Source organism: Triturus cristatus, chromosome 2_1 (genome assembly GCF_964204655.1).
Source record: "Triturus cristatus chromosome 2_1, aTriCri1.1, whole genome shotgun sequence".
NCBI classification, from domain to species: domain Eukaryota; kingdom Metazoa; phylum Chordata; class Amphibia; order Caudata; family Salamandridae; genus Triturus; species Triturus cristatus.
Genome location: NC_140581.1, coordinates 476,651,665 through 476,669,051, shown reverse-complemented (window position 1 = coordinate 476,669,051; position 17,387 = coordinate 476,651,665). Strand labels below are relative to the sequence as shown.

Genomic DNA, 17,387 nt, shown 5'->3' with positions numbered 1-17,387 from the left:
TGTAGTATGCAATCAATTCATACAACCAAAAATGTATAATGTAAAGGCACATTCAACAGGGAAATCTCATAGATAAGAGGCCAACCAAAGTCAATTAAACTGCAAACATCAATTTTTTTCCCGCTGAATCATATTCATAAAATGCAAACTTAGGGGCTGACTACGATGGCAGGCGGACTTCAGTACCACCCCCATTGAATCGGGGAATGGGACCGCTGGCCTTCAAGGTGGAGGCCCCACGATAGGCATTACAATGCGACTGCCACTACGGTGTTCGCAGTGCCTATCTTTTACATTGCAGCAGGTGCTGCTGGCTGCATCATCCGCCGCAAAGTAAAAAAAAAAGGAACATGTTAAATATATCAGTGCCTGCCACATGGTGCAGTGATATGTTGTGGGGCATCATAGATGCCCCCCAGGACCCATGTCTGGGGGCCAGGGGTAAAGGGGCCTGCTACGGGCCCCCAAGGTCCCTTTCGCCAGCATTTCCATGGCAGGTGAACCGCCATTGATAAGCTGGCGGGTAAGGGACATCGTAATCCCTGCTGCGGTGCATGGTAGGCACCACCAGCATTGTAGGAACCACGAGCCCCTCCACCACACCGGCGGGCTCAAGAAGCCCGTCGGGTGCGTGGTGGTTGGTCTTTCCGACCGCCAGGTAACCACCCGCCATTGTAATATGGCGGGCTGTGATGCAGTCACCAATGGCGGTGGGACCGCCACCGACGGGGTGACGTGGCGGTCCCACTGCCATTATAATCACCCCCTAAGTTTGGTGTGCATGCAAATCCTACATTGCCCACCCCTGGCAAGTTGCACTGCTAGTGCTGGAAAAAGGCCAATGGAGGTACCAATGGGTGAGGTGGACTGGCCTCAAGGGGCTTGTGACCTCAGTGACAGATTCACTGTTGATCTAGGATGTGCTTCTTCATATGCCTGCCCGTAAGACTGGAAGTGAACTGCAGTATGGATTGTGGTGGACAGGTCCACCTGCGGGTGCTAAGACACCTGGGCTTCTAAGGTCTATCGGGCCTTCTAAGGTGTAGCATCGGAATAAGCTCTGTCAGGAGTGTGGTATGGTGAACTGGTCATGAAGGTCTGAACATGGTTCTCCAGTTCCAAATTCAGCAGCTCTGGCCAGAGTGCCACATTCTCTCTCACACTGAACACCATACTGCCCCACTGAGAGAAACTCGCACTGCCTTCAGCACAACTCAATTGTGCTGCGACTAAATTCAAATTATGCACTAGACAACAGTAAAATGCTGCCTGAAAAAAATGAATAACACCCTGGAAAAAGCAAACACTCATAGGGAATGCAAGAATAAGCAAAGCATGTGAACTGTAATCAGAAAAAAACATGGTTACCTTAACGGTTTTAAACTCATTATTCAGAAATCAGTAAGTGATTTTGCCTGAAAAGTTCAAGACATGGCTACAGAACCAGGAAGGGATCCCTTTCAATGTCCATTGCTTATATCCTTTCAAAATGTATACAGTTTGGTTTAAAAAAGACCACATCTTCAAACACAGAGCCGCATTTTATAAGCTAAAATAATTAAAAAGCTGAAAACAATCATATTAAACGTTTCCACACTACCCATCAACCAGGTATTGCAGTCCCTTTAGGAATGGCGCACTTACCCACCCTGGGAAAACAATGTTGTTCAAAGAAAGAAGATAAAAAGAAAGTAGCGCTTTCACTGGCAAACTCTGTAAAGTGGCGCTAATGTGTGTGGGTGTAAATAACAGTCTGGCCTGTCTGCTGTCCACTCTGTATTGCTTTATTTAGGTATTTAACTATTTTTTCTCTCCATTCCGAGGTTTTTCTTTTCAATAGAAAACGGTCAGAAAATGAGGACATTTACAGCCAAAGTGTTCAGCCTTTTTTGGATCAATTTCACAGGGGAACAAATAAAGAAAAGGAGAGGCAATGGAGAGTACCTTAAGAGCTGCCTCTTGAAATCAGCACGTAAGCAGGAGCGAGACAGAGACAGAAAGAGATGGAGGAATAAAGAGAGGAGGGCAGCCGCCAGAGGCAGATCAGGAGTAGTGGACACGGTCCTTGCCATGAAGGAAAAGAGACAGCGTTTATTTTTTCTCCGTTCTCTGCCCTTCCCAGAACGGCTGAGCCTTCCTACAGCATAACAAAAGGCAGAGGGCGGGTGGCCTCTGACTCCAGGCAGGTCAAGTGCAGGGCCATTAGGTAGCGCTTTCGCGTGCTAATGGCCCTGCGATAACAGAAGGGAGAGGGGAAATTCCTTTGTCCCCTCGTCCCCCCCCACCCTTGTCCCCCGTGTCTCCCCCACTCCAAAATCTGGGGGGTATATATCCCCCGCGTCCCCCACACTTCCTACGCCCATGCCAGAAAGCACAAACAGTTCAGCAAGTTTCTGTTAAATGGAAAAGGATAATATTACTTACCCAATAAGCATCTGTTCTTGGCATGTAGAGTTGTAGATTCACATGCTTTGCATACTCCTGCCACCTAGTGTTGGGTCCGGATGTTTTCATGTTGTTTTTGTTCGAAGAAGTCCTTCCAGTCACGAGGTAGGTGACTCCTCCTTTCGGTGCTAGTGCGCATGGGCATCAACTCCATTGTTAGATTGTTTTCCCGCAGAGGGTGAGAATGGAGTTAGTAAAGGTAGAATAGAGATGTCCTTGCGTATGTATGTAAGTAAGAAGAACTGCAACAGGTATAGGTACCCGGGGAGATGGGTGAGCGCTTCTGAATCTACAGCTCTACATGCCAAGAACAGATGCTTATTGGGTAAGTAACCTTATCCGTTCGAGGTATGTGAGCTGTAGATTACATGCTTTGCATAGACTATACAGCAGTATCCTCCCAAAGCGGTGGCTAACCTGTAGCTGTTGCTTGAAAAAGTGTTCTAAGTACTGCCTGGCCTACATTAGCTTGTTGTCTCGCTAACACATCTACACAATAATCCTTGGTGAATGTGTGCAGTGTAGACCATGTTGCAGCTTTACAGATGTCAGCTTTGGGGATGTTTCCTAAGAAAGCCATAGTAGCTCCTAGTTTGTGTGTAGAATGTGCTCTAGGGGGTATTGGTAAAGTCCTCTTTGCTTTGGCATAGCAGGTTTGGATACATTTAACAATCCACTGAGCAATACCGGATTTAGAAATAGGATTGCCTTTGGGTGGTGTAGCGAAAGCCACAAAGAGTTATTTAGTCTGACGAAATGCCTTTGTTCTCTCTATGAAATACAGTAAGGCTCGTCTAACATCTAAAGTGTGTAGAGCCCGTTCTGCCACTGAATCTGGTTAAGGAAAGAACACAGGTAACTCAACAGATTGATTGATGTGAAAGGCAGATACTACCTTGGGTAGGAATTTGGGGTTAGTGCAAAGAACCACTTGGTTCAGCTATGGTTAATGCCTGAAGCTCACCCACTCTCTTTAGTGATGTAATAGCAATGAGCAAAGCAACTTTCCAATTGCATTTTACATTAATGCAATGGCTCGAAGGGTGGACCCATTAGTCTTGTAAGGACAATGTTAAGATTCCACACTGGAGCAGGTGAAGTCTTGGTGGAATAACTCTCTTAAGTCATTCCATTAAAGCCTTAATAACAGGTACCCTGAAAAGGGACAGAATGTTGTCTATTTTGAAGGTATTGCAGCGAGATGTAAGCTTATGGATGTGTAAGCCAAGGCTGATTGCTGCAAGTTTAGTAAGTAACAAATGATATTTTGAATGGAAGGATCTAACGGGTTGATATGGTCGTTATTGCAATATATAACAAACCGCTTCCATTAAGCTGCGTAGCAAGCTCTTTTAGTAGTCCTTAGGGCCTCCTTAATGATGTTCATACAGTCTGGTGGAAGGTTGAGATAACCAAATTCTATGACTTCAGGTGCCAGATCACTAGGTTGAGTTGTTTGTGATCTGGATGCCTTATGTCTCCATGGCTCTGTGTGAGGAGACTGGGTGTGAGATGTAGTTTCTGATGAGGAACTACTGAGAGTTCCAAGAGGGTAGTGAACCAAGGTTGACCGGGCCCATGTTGGAGTTACTAGGATTAGTGCGAGGGATGTTTGTCTGAGCTTCCAAACCACTAATGGAATGAGTGGGAGAGGTGGAAAAGTGTGGGCAAATATCCTTAACCAGTTCATCCATAGTGCATTGCCTTCGGATAATGGGTGTGGATACCTGGAGGCGAAGCTTGGGCATTTTGCATTTAGGTGTGTGGCAAACAGATCTATCTGTGGAAAACTCCACATTTGAAAGAATGGGAGGAGAACTTGAGGGTGAAGTTCCCACTCGTAAATCTGTTGTCTCTGCCTGCTGAGAAGGTCTGTGATTTGATTGTCTACCCCTGGGAGGTTTTCTGCCAGGAGAAAAATGTTGTGATGTATGGCCTACCTCCAAATGGCTTGTACAAGGCGTGACAGCTGGAGAGAGTGTGTCCCCCCCTTGTTTTTTATGTTGTCTGTGCGGACTAGGACAGCTTTGCCTGCAAGGTGAGTCTGGAAGGCTTCGAGTGCTAGAAATACTGCTAGCAACGTACTGGTTCCACCCTCCCCCTTTTATGCCACACTTAGCAGTAGAAATGGGTTACACTGATCCAATCCCCCTGTTGGGCCTCATTTCCATGCACTTTAAAAGACATGATGCAGACCCCACCACAGTTGCATGCACCAACTTGGCCTGGAGGTATATAGCTACATGATTGGACATGCAAATGCTATACTCTCCCAGATTATCCCTGGTGCGCCATCTGGACTTACAGGTTACATATGAACGACAATGCAGCCAAATGCTAGAAAAACTCCAAATAGAGAGGTGGGGGGATCTATATATTGATGGGAAATTTTTGACGAAGGAACAATTCTTTTGTGACAGAACAAACACAACCATGGAACTCTTGATGTTTGTCAGACTTAGGCAAAGAGTTAGGGCTGGTACGCCAGCATTCCCACACGAATCAACAGTTCTCCCACCATTACATGGGATATTACAAACTGAACCACCTCAACATGTGAACTCGCTAATTTACCATAATACACAAAAAGCAACCACATCTGGCAAATTAGCATCGCACGCAAAATGGGAGGTGGACCTCGGTACACCAATATCAGAGAAGCAGTGGGAATTCTGCTGCAAGCAAATAGAGGCCATCACAGCCAATAGCCGGCTTAGTTTCATTCATTATAAATTCCTACATAGGTTATACTATACCCCTGTCAAGCTGTATAAATTCCAACTTAGGGATAACGATAAATGTTAGGTGTGGCAGTGACGGGCTGGATTTATACATCTAGCATGGGAGTGTCCAGCTCTGTATGAATACTGGCAACACATATTTGAAGCAATGTCACAGATGGTGGGAACGGCGCTCCTGTTGTCACCAGAGATCGCATTACTAGGGTACATAGATGGGGTAGTTACTGTACATAAGAAATATCTAGCACTGGCATACCTGATCGCAAAACGCAAAGTAGCCTGCAAATGGGGTAGAGGGCGGGCCCCCAAATTCAAAAAATGGCTACAAGATCTTATAACATGGCATGAACAGTCATTTACATACGCTGAACTGCTACCACTTACTTCCCGGCCAAGGGACATATGGGATCCTGTGAAAACTTACCTCCTATCCTCATCGGGCGATACTGAGGATACTATAAGCAGACAGGAAGCAACAGGGTCTTAAATACACAAAATATAATAGTCGAACCCCCATCCTATCGCATATTAAAAGTATACATGAATCCCCATCATGGAACTTACAGCGGCATGGGACGAGGCTGGTGGTGTAAGAATAAGACTCTCCATATGTGTATAATATACATTACCTCATAACGTGGAAAAGATTTAGTACCAATACCGATGGGAAACTGGATGGAAAACAAAATGGATGAATAGTAAAAGAGTAACATACCATGCTTGCAACTGTAATAATGAAATACGGTGAATATGTGCCGAAAGTACTATCCAATGCTGTGTAAGACTGGGGGAGGTGGGGGATTTGTTGTTTTTATGCGTTTGTTTGACAAAAAAAACACAAGAAAATTAATTTATTTAAAACAAAAAAAGAAATACTGCTAGCAGCTCTAGATGATTTATATGAAATTGCTTTTGCTTCTGACTCCACAAACCTTGAACAGTTTGAGTTTGGAGATGAGCCAGTCCTGCCAATTATCACGCATCAGGCGAGACGCTAACGCATTTCAGTGGTGTTCCGCATCACCGCATTGAAATGCATTGTCACGCATTTTGCCCACTGAGACTAACTGCACTCTGCTGACAGCGCTGAACTGGCTACCATAACGCCAGGGTGCTAGCGCACGCGCTGGGCCCTCTGACAGCTGTGTGCACCGGCTGCTCTGCTGAGTGCTCGCTCCCCGCAGACTTGCCAGCAGGACTCCAAGAGACAGTAATTGACATGATCGTGCTGCTCTGGGAGTGCTTGCCCAATGCTTGCTACAATGTTGCAAAAACTGTCATCTGCCAGGGCAGGCTGCTGCCTCTGCCTGCAATAATTCTCACCCGGCGCTGACCACATGAACGACAGTCAGGAAGTGAGGGTCTCTGAGAAGCGGTGGGGGACTCGACCCACTGGAGAGTTGTGCTGCTCAGTGTCGATACGATGTCCCCTTCGGCCGTCCCAGAGACTGAAACTAGTTGCACTGGCTGCCGGTGTTGGACACTGGCACAGCCGGAATGGCACTGACTCAGAGTCTCACTGAGAGAAAATAATGGCACAGCGCGGCATGAGAGGCCTGGGCTGCATCGGGCGCTGCATGTGCGGGGAGAGCACACTGCTGCTGAGCGGCTGCCGACGGACCGACCCCCCGTGCGGCCCAGCGGCTCTAGTCTGGGCTCACCACCGCGGCGGTCCGTCACTGACCCCCGCTCGGCTCTGAGACAGCCAGGACGGAGTGCCTGCCACAGCCAGTGGAGTGCCAGCTGCAGCAGTCACTGGACTCGACTCTGTCTGAGACTAGTAGCAAAAGTTGAAGTCTGTTCACAACAGTAAGTACTACTACGTCGTAATTCTTTCTTCACTGTGAGGCAGCCTGCTGCGACTGAGATTGTGTGTTGTTACGGCGGCCTAACCTTTTGTGTCGTGTCTTGGCTCTTGTCACACACAGCTGCACGCACTGACGGAGTTGAAGTTTTAATACATAGCTGCTAAGGTTTCAGATTGCTATGTGTGACATTTATGTTGAAATGTCACTCAATTACACAGAAATTATGAAAATGTCACACATAGCAATCTGAAACCTTGGCAACTATGGATGAGCTCCCCAACCAGTGAGCGATGCATCTGTTAGCACTGTCTGTGGAACTGGGTCGATGAAGGACCCCCTCTGGATAGGTTTTGTGGGTTCCACCACTGCAGAGAGCAATGAGTGCGGCTGTGTACCAACACTAGATCTGACAATTGACCCTGAGACTGATTCCACTGACGTGCTAAGCATTCTTGAAGGGGACGCATTTGAAGACTCGCATGGGGAACTATCATGATGCAAGACGTCATCATTCCAAGCAGCTGGAAGTGACCATTCAGGCCGAAACTGTGAGATTAAAGCCTGAATATTGCAGATTCAGGCTGCATTTGGACAGGCTAGAGATTTTTGCGTATTGAGAGTGGCTCCAAAATATGTTTGTGTGTTGGAGGGTTGAAGATGGGACTTACTTGTCCAAGTATGGGAAGACATGAATATGCTGTCTTCGCAGGTGACCAGCAACTACTGAATACTCTGGGAGCAGTGGTGACTCCGAATGGAAGCACTTTGAACTGGTACCACAAGCCTGAGGTATGTGCAGTGAGCGGGATCTATTGGAATATGGAAGTATGCGTCCTTTAAGTCCAAAGTGGACATAAAGTCGCCTTGCTGTAGGAGTGGGAGCACTTGTTGCAGCGTGACCATGTGGAAATGATCTGATTGAATATAGTGATTTAGCTCTCTGAGGTCTAAAATAGGCCTGAGAGAGCAGTCCTTTTTGGGTATGAGACAGTATAGGGAGTACACGCCGGATCCTTGATATTGTAATGGTACCGGCTCTATAGCTCTCCTTTGCAGAGGAGAGTGAACCTCTTGTGTGAGGAGGTGTAAATGCTCTGGTGACATTTTGTGTGCACATGGAGGAATGTTTGGGGAATTGATGGTAAGCTCCAGGCAATAACCAGATTGGATAACCCCTAGAACCCATCGGTCTGAAGTTATTGTTTGCCAGACGGGGAGGAATTTGGAGAGACGTCCCCCGACCAGTGTGGAATAATCGGGGGAAGGTGAGGCAAGTCACTGCTTGTTTGTTGAGGGGAAGATGCGGGTGTGGAACCTTTACCTCTTCCCTTTCCACTATTGCCTCTAAATACGCCTCAAAAGTAACCCCTTGAAAAGGATGATTGACTGTTACCGCTATATGTTGTAGAGTTGTTGTCTGTAGACATGGTTTTTGAGCCCTCTCTGTAGAAGGAACGACGAAAAGAACCCTGATTAGATGGGGACTGTAAGGCTCCCATAGATTTTACAATGTCTGTGTACTTTTTCATCTTGCCTAAGGAAGTGTCTACAACAGGTCCACAGAGATGTTCTTTATCAAAAGGTAAGCTTAAGATAGAAAACTGTACTTTGGGTTTAAACCCTGAAATTCTAAACCAGGCTTGCCTACGTAACAAGACACTGGTGTTGACTGCAGGCGCTGCAGTGTCAGCTGCATCTAGAGTGCATCTAATAGATGTGTGAGAAATTAGTTTCCCTTCCTGAACTAAGTTGTGTGCCTTGGACTCATGTTCATTCTAATTTGTTGTAATGCGCTCTGTTGTACCTAGCTAAGAAAGCCTGGGTATTAGCAATACGCCAATGATTGGCTGCCTGTGCAGCTATTCTTTTCTAAGAGGCATCTATTAGTTTAGATTCCTTGTCAGGAAGAGAGGCATCCCCCGATGTTTGTGAGTTTGCCGGTTTATGATCATTAGAAACCACTAATGAATCTAACGGTAATTGAGCTTTGATGTAAACTGATGGTGCAGATTTATACTTCTTATCCACCCTTGGTGTAAGAATGCGTGAGCGAACCGGATCTTTAAAGATGTCATCCGCATGTTTTAGCATACCTTTAAGCATAGGCAGTGTGTGAGTCGATCTTTGGGAAGAGATTAGTGTCTCAAAGAGGAAATCCTCCTCAAACAACTCCTTATGGAGCTGAACTCCATGATATTGAGCAGCCCTATTTATTAGGTCTATATACCCTAAATTATCATCAGGTGAAGAGGGTTTTGTAGGGTATAAGTCTGGATCGTTATCTGTATTATAATCGTTCTATGGATCAGGAATATTATCATCTACCCCGTCCCCCTCATCCTGATTGTCAGGTGATTGAGGTGGTGGTGAATTTGCAGGTGTTATCAACAAATGTGGGTTAGGTGAGGAAGGAGGTAGTAGAGGAGGAGGAGAGGGATTAGTACCAACATGCTTTCTTTTGAGAGGAATGTGGTAATCCTTCTCCATTGCTGGTTTGCTTTTCACTGGCAATTTAGTTTGAATGTGTCCAGTTTTGGGACTGATAACCAGTTCCTTTTGTTCTGAGTCCTTATTCAAAGGCGGGACGTTGAAACGAGGCTCGTTTGATGGAGCAGGAGCTGTTTTATCTTTCGGTGCCAATATTTTCGGAGCCGATGTTTTCGGCGCCAAAGTTTTCGGTTCTGAGGATGGTTTTGGTTATGGTACTGAAGGGGTTGACTCAGTTTCGATGCCGATTTTGGCTTGGTGCCCAAATGTGGCTGACTCGATCCTGAGCCGGAAGGCCTTAGTATTTGTTTCAGCGATGAGCCGGAAGGCGGGGCCTCTGAAATGTGTTCTGGGTGCCGAACTTGGCCCGAAGGCAGAGGAGGGCCGGGGGCCTTTTTCTTGGGCAACGGTGAAGGTTGGCCAGGGGAGTGTCAGTACTCATGGTACACTGACCCAGCGTAATTTTTACGTCCATGTCGGAGTAGGCTTCTGACAGGGAAATGAGCTCCTCTTCTTACTCGGCTCCTTGTGCGTCGTCGACGTCTTGCTCGGAATCTTCTCCGAAGAGATCCGGAATGGAGCCGCTGTGTTGCTGTTGTATTTCGTGACGTCGAGCCCGATGGTCACTGAGCGTTTTCTTGGATCGGAAAGATTTGCACTCGTCGCAGTCTAGTTCGTCATGCTCCGGAGAGAGGCACAAGTTGCACACTTTGTGAGAGTCGGTGCGCAGGTACTTGGCGTGGCACAGAGGACAGAATATAAAGGGAGTCCGTTCCATCGACTGGGAGACAATCCAACATGATTTTTGCGAACCAATACAATACGCGGAGAATGGCAAACGAGATCGAATAACAATACTGTCGAGGGTAAGTGAATTGCGCAATAAGGGGAACCCGAGGAACGGTTTCGGAGCGCAGCAATACACGTCCGAACCCAATGACGAAAAAAACAATCTGACAATGGAGTCGATGCCCATGCGCACTATCACTAAAAGGAGGAGTCACCTACCTCATGACTGAAAAGATGTCTTCAAAGAAAAACAACTTGCAAACATCCGGACCCAACACTAGATGGCAGGAGTATGCAAAGCACGTGATCTACAGCTCACATGCCTCGAACAAATAATTTTAGTACAATCAAAATGTCTTGGCTAACACAACACAGACCTAAAAAAGTCAATTAGTCTGGCATTAGCTGCAAGTCTCTTGCCTTTAAGAACGAATGAAAAAAGAGCGAATGAAAGAAGATAGGCAAAAAAAAAGAAGGTAAGAATGAAAGAAAGGAAAGAAAGGAGGAGAGAAAGAAAAAAGTAAAAGGATTACAACTTAATACAGAAGAGGTTCGAATGAAAACAATCTGATTTGGTGTGCAGTCAAATAGCAGCCATCAGGAAAAGCAAAGTACTACAAAAGCAATTTACAATCGCATTGGCAGGAGATAGGATCTGGTAAAGATGGGAATGCTTCAGAAGAGTCCTGCTTTCACAACAGGCTCTAAACACAAAGACAACACTGAAGAAATTATAAAGTAAAAACACTGGCACTGAAGGAAACTACCGTGTGTTTGGATGTGCTCCTTGTAAGAGAGCAAAATGCAGTCACTTAAAGTGAAGTTAATCAGTGGGTTAAGCAGGTTGACTCGCTGCCTAATTCTATATTCTGTAGTGGGTGGAAACAAAATGTTAATGACACAACAACAGATCAATGGATGAAAAGAGTTGTCTGAAAGACCCTATTTGTAAGAACATAAAACACATTTTATTAAAATCAAAAGGGCATGGCTAACACCAGACCTAAAAAGAAATATTCTAGTCACCTACCATCAATTCCGCCAGTGGAACAGACACAACCACAACTTTGTTATCTTGTCGGCTTTGTATTTCCTGAATGGTGCCCCTTCTTCGAGCAAGGTCGGCCAGTACTGAACTGATGAACTGCTCACTCACAGTAATTTCAAGGCTCATCAGGGGCTCCAGCACTTGTTTTTCAGCCTTCTTCAGTGCCTAAGAACAAATGCATAAACAGTTAAGTTGATAGTTCTTTTACAGAGTGGCAAATGTCTACTGGTGTATAATGGTATATGGCTGTAGAGGTCCCTTGACAGTGATTCTAAAAAGTAAAACATGGATTTCATTTGCAATTAATCTAAGATTGTGTCATTATAGAAAATCCTTCCCGCCACAGCGTGCAGGTATGGTTCCGCATATCTCATGGTGCATACAGAAACTGGTGCTACCTCGGGTGTATTTCTGCAAAATGTTACTTAACAATATTAAATGGGGTATTTATTGAAATAGAGTAAAGTTCAAAGTATGATAGGTAGATGCTGGAGTTGTGCTGGTTGTGAAGGACTTATTGAGCATGATGTCTTTTCCCCGCCTTTGAAGTTATTGCTTGGTGTGTGGGAGAATGCATCTACAATGTACTGGTGCATTCTGTATTATATAAGTAGCTCATCTGCCTCAATGTAGAAATTTGCAGAAGTGTTACTAATCCACCAACTGTGCTTCTAGTGAAGTTTTCATCCAGATCTTCCTCTTGTAGGCTGGATGCCTACCTGTCATGTTTTCTCTCTAATGTTCATTTCTGATTCTAGCAGGAAAGAAAACTGAGGTAGAACAATTAACAAAACCGCATTACATTTTCCACAGCAAAAGCATGTAGCTAACCAAGAAGATCCAAACTGATAGCTTCCTGGGACGTTTCTCATAATTATAAGCACAGTACATGGTGGAGAAGTCCGCAATGTGAGACAAGAATCTCTGAATATGATCTTTGTAGATCAGAGGTCTGCCTTCCCACAGTATCTGTTCTAAAAACTCCCTTATACTGAAGGGTGTTCCCATGCAGCTTCTCAATGTGTTCATTAGTTTACATGATAGCTATGATGCCAAGATCAGAAGGGGATGTACGACGAGCCCACAAAGCCTTTCTCTGCAAGGCTGGGTTCATGGCATGCATGTACTCTGGCCCAATTGCTTACACTGTATATCAACCAAGATGTGGCTTTTCTTGAGGACTATACTAGCAATACACAAACTCTGAAGGTCTAAAAATAGTAGCCTTGTAATTCGTAAATTACATATTAAAAGTGTCTTGAAAACCCATGAAAATGCAAATGCTACTTGACAGGTTTTCAGAGTTGAGAGGTTTGTCAATTAAAACACTTACGAACAAGTTTATGGATATTAACCCACGCCACGTCATTCAAGAACAAAATTGTGCCATGATAAACACCCTTTGGAATTAGAGCCCAATTTGCATTGTCTGGGAATCACATTGGTACCATACGTTTTGCGAAACAAAATTGAGCAGAAGAGAGATAAATCTGGCAAACTAAGTATACAGAGCACAAGCTCAATCTGCTGCAGCCAATAGGTCTAAAATGTGGAGGGTTATTAATGGTTTCACATTCGTGAACTCAGAAAACTACATTTTTAAAGATCTATTGCGGCTGTCGCAGAGTATACCCAATATCTTTTTAGAAATGGAAAAGGGCTTTAGAAACATTAAGCCAGCACTCCAGTTGAGGTCACGGCCCCTCCATAATGTGCATGGATTTGGGCAAGGAATGTGCAGTCCCTCTAGAGATGCTGTACGAGACGTATTGATTTTGAGAGGAGGCGTAAAAGCTCAAATTGATTAAATATCTATACGATATTTTGGAATCAATCAGTCTTGAAAAGTTTGGATTATCCCCCATACTAATTACTAGTGGAGTGTCTCAGGTTATAAAATCGGCCTGTAGTAATGGGTGTGACAGTATAATTTTAAGCAACCCTAGAATAGCCAGGTGTTTCCATGCATTGTTCAATTTAAATGTGTGCCTGTTTTTGACCACTATTTGGAATACACAGAAACTCAGCTGGCTAAGTCTCTTTATATCGAATTTCTTCTCGGTACCTTACTTTTAGCTTCATTCACACACTCCTGGGGATTGTCTGCAAGCCAATCAAAATGTTGCTACCATTGTCTGAACCATGAAAGTTCGGAGGCATATATTATGTTTCCTTGCCCCATGTATAGCACACTGCAGAGAAGTTAGATATTGAAAATATTGAGGAATTGTGAATTATTTAATCTGTAAATCCTATACATCAGAAACACTGTAATGAACCAATTTCCATATATTCATTTTATAGCTGTAGCTATATCAAAGCTCCCCCATGATTTAAGATTACTCAGAGTCCTATTGAATCACAACCTGGACTAAACAAGAAGTTCTGGTATAGTTCTTCCGTTTCAAATGTACCTATCTTTACAAAATTGCATTAAGCACTTTAATAACTGGTTGCTGCATTTTGTAGTAGACATGCTTTCTCTGGAATCACGAGATGCAGTTGTTACCATTTCATATATACTTTCATGTTATTTTACTTTTTGTATCTTATCTTGATTGTTTCATCATAACATTGTCTTAATAATGGTATGCTTTATGGATTTTATCACCTGAAATAAACACTGATAGATTGATCGGTGCAACAGCTAGACTATTGGCTTCAAAGTATTAATTTCAGGTTAGGCTAAAATGCAACCTGCAAATCAATGGTGATAGCAGACACTCCTGGAATTCCATCTGTCTGTATTAATTCTAACAAAAGTAACAAATGCATCTTCCAGGTTGTTGGAACTGGCCCTTTTTGCTGAATCAGGATAATAGATAAAAGGTGGAGGAGGTGTTTATAGTAATCTTCCAAACTGAAATAAAACACGCATGGATGTACTGTCAGCAGATCTTAAACACTGGCCTCTGAGGCCAACAAATCAATCATTAGTCAGATCACATTAAAGGGTGGATGTTGTCCTCTCTGTGATTTTATAAGCTTTTTAGAATGCGGAAGGCCAACCATTTGCTTGTCTCACTAAGGCCTATGCAGTGCTGCACAAGCAAAGATGCTTAACCTCCATGGATGGCCCTGTTCAACAAGACCCAGCATTCACATTGGGTATTTACGCAGTTGGGGTAAGCAGGCAGTGCTGTGCACTGCTGTCCCACTAGCCGTCAATGAACCCATGTTATGAAGTTAGGCTCGTCGAGTGTGTTTAAGTGCCTCTGTTTACTTCAAATATATTCCTTCCAAAGAAACACTACCTCTAAAATAAAACTACTTCTGCTTGCCAATATGCCCCTTAGTTGAGCGATGCACAGACGTCCACATAGTGTACATTTGATTGTAACTGTCCCTTACCAAAATGGAGGCCAAGCACACTCCCAGCATTAACCTGAGGCTGCTCCAGCATCATCAGGTGCAGACGAACAAGTTACTTACCTTTGGTAATACCTTATCTGGTAGAGACTATCTAGCCTCAGATTCCATACCATCGAATTATCCTCGGGCATCAGACTGGATTCAGAAATTTTTCTTGAACAGTACCCCTGCACGCCAGTAGGTGGCAGCGTTCGGCTCCGTTTGGCATCAGAAGTGGCGTACAGGGTGCCTAATAGGCGCCACCCCAGGAGTTGAGGTCATTTACTTTTCACGGCTCTCTACCACAGTGGTTCCCAAACTTTTGACTCCTAGGGACCCCTATTGAGTCACTACTGGAAGCCGAGGACCCCCCCAAACAATTTGTACGATATGAATTTCAAACATTAAAACAGTAGTATGAAAAAAAGTAAACACACACTTGTGCACACCAAACGAATACTCGAATCACTAAAGATTTAATATTTTATAAAGAAAGAATTGCCAAAATCGAAAACTTTTAATGGGATGGTTATTGCTGCATCTCGGCGACTAACTTTTCAATATTTGGTTCTATTTCGCAGTATGAGGCTCCTGCCAGGGCCAGACAGGAAACCCAAAGCAGCCCTGGCAAATGTTGTCAGACCAGTCCCAGTACTAAGTGAGTGAGCCTGGACACTGCAAAGCAAACTTTGGGGGGCTCTCCCACCAAGAAAATTTGGGAAAAAATTGTGAATTTTGCAACACATTTGTCATTATATTTGAAATGTATTTGCTTTTAAAGCATAGTAAATGATGACCTTATTATGTACCAATACAACAATCTTTTTGGGGCTCTTCTATGGATCCCTCACTATCACTCTCCAACAGCACCTCTCTTCTCTCAATAGCCCCTCTGTCACCTGTATTTCATTTGTTTTATAGCATCTCTCATACAAGTGTAGGGTATCAGAGCACTTTACATCACACGCATACAGAGACAATGAATCATACGTGTGTTAATCAGTGTATAGAAAATGTTATGTTATATAAGGCAAAGGGGACTTCAAGGTGTATGATTCACATGTCATCCATACTGGTGAGCATTTTTTAAGAGTGCTTGGTCTGGAGAAGCACAAAATCTTGATTCAGAATGTAACATAGCGGTTAGCTTTGAATTTAATTCTAACAGTTTAATTCTACCCAAACAAACCTTTGTGGCAATATGAGGATTATGAAAGACTAGGAAAATAAGATAGCATACTAACTTGTACCATGCAGTTTGCATGCAGCTGTTTGATAGCAGGTCATACCTTAAAGTGCTAGATTATGATTGTAACTCATAAACTGCACAATAACAAAAACATCTCTGTGACAAAAGCAGTAACCCACTGAGCTATGCATATAAACTACTGTTTTTTTTTAAATGCATGGTACACGTTCTTTGCAGCAGGCATATTAACCCTCTGCACTATCTTAGATGAGGCAAACCTGTTACTGAACAAAACACGCCTCTCTCGCCAGCAGGTACATTAATCACTGGATGTTATCTTGACACTTTTATTGTTGCCCGAAAACTACAGATTATTCAAGGAACTTTGAAGTGCTTTAAAACTGTTGCTTGCGGACCCCCTGGGAATGTGTCATGGACCCCTGGGGGTCCGCGGACCACAGTTTGGGAAACACTGCTCTACCAGATAAGGCGTTACTGAAGGTAAGTAACTTGTTCATCTGATAGAAACCTCTAGCTGCAGATTCCTTACCTTAGGATAGATACTCAAGTAAAAGGTGAGTCTGGGGACCAATTTCACATGAGAAAGTCCTGCAGGACCGAATGGGCAAAATACGCTTCCCAACGGACCTGCCTGTCCAGGCAGTATTGCTTGGTAAGTGTGCACTTAGTAGCCCACACTGCTGCCTGGCAGATGTCCAGGACCGGAATTTCGAGTGCCAACGCAGTGGTTGCAGCTTTAGCTCTGGTGGGATGAGCATGCAAACCCTCAGGAGGTTGCTTCCTAGCCAACGTGTAGCAGATTTTGATACAAAGCACAATCCATCGTGAGATGATCCTCTTGTCTACGGCCCGTCCTTTCTTCACTCCGACATACCCCACTTAGTGTTGGTCGTCCACCTGGAACTCTCATGTGGGATCAAGGTAAAATGCCCTTCTTTTTAGACCCAGATGGTGAAGTTGCTCCTCGTCCATGGAGGGATGAGGCGGAGCATAAAAAGTAGGTAGAATGGTGGATTCAAGCACAAGCTTGTCTAGTTAGATGTTGAGACAAGGAGTCTTGGATGACAAGGCCTGAAGCTCACTGACCCTTTTGGCAGATGTTATTGTCACCGGGAAGGTTGTCTTGATGGTAAGGAACCAGAGAGGACAATTGTGCCTGGGCTCAAAGGGAGAGCACATAAGGAAAGTGAGGACAAAATTGAGGTCCAACTGAGGCATAATAAAGGGAGAAGGTGAAAACAAACCTTTCAGAAACCTAATTACAATAGAGGATTTCAAGAGGGAACGACAAAAAAGCTGAACTAGCAGAGAGATAGCCCTTCAGAATGCCCAGAGCTGAGCCCTGCTGGGCTCTGGAAAGGATGAAATGGAGAACCTGACAAATAAGGGCAGAAAGGGGACCAATTTGTCTTTCTGTACACCATGCCACAAATGTTATCAAATGGCAGGCGTAAACTGTCTTGGTGAAGGGAGGCTTGGCTGCCAAAAAAATGTCACAGACTTCGGGA

The 17,387-nt window shown here is 44.3% G+C and overlaps 1 protein-coding gene across 3 annotated transcripts in view; it reads right to left on the bottom strand.

Annotated features, from left to right (window-relative positions):
- Positions 1 to 17,387, bottom strand: part of GFM2 (GTP dependent ribosome recycling factor mitochondrial 2) — a 345,387-nt gene that overhangs the window by 25,284 nt on the left and 302,716 nt on the right. For all 3 annotated transcript variants that reach the window (XM_085632317.1, XM_085632319.1, XM_085632318.1), the window contains one exon: positions 11,301 to 11,483. In XM_085632317.1, coding sequence (XP_085488443.1) covers positions 11,301 to 11,483 — 183 coding nt within the window. The remainder of the gene's footprint in view (positions 1 to 11,300; positions 11,484 to 17,387) is intronic.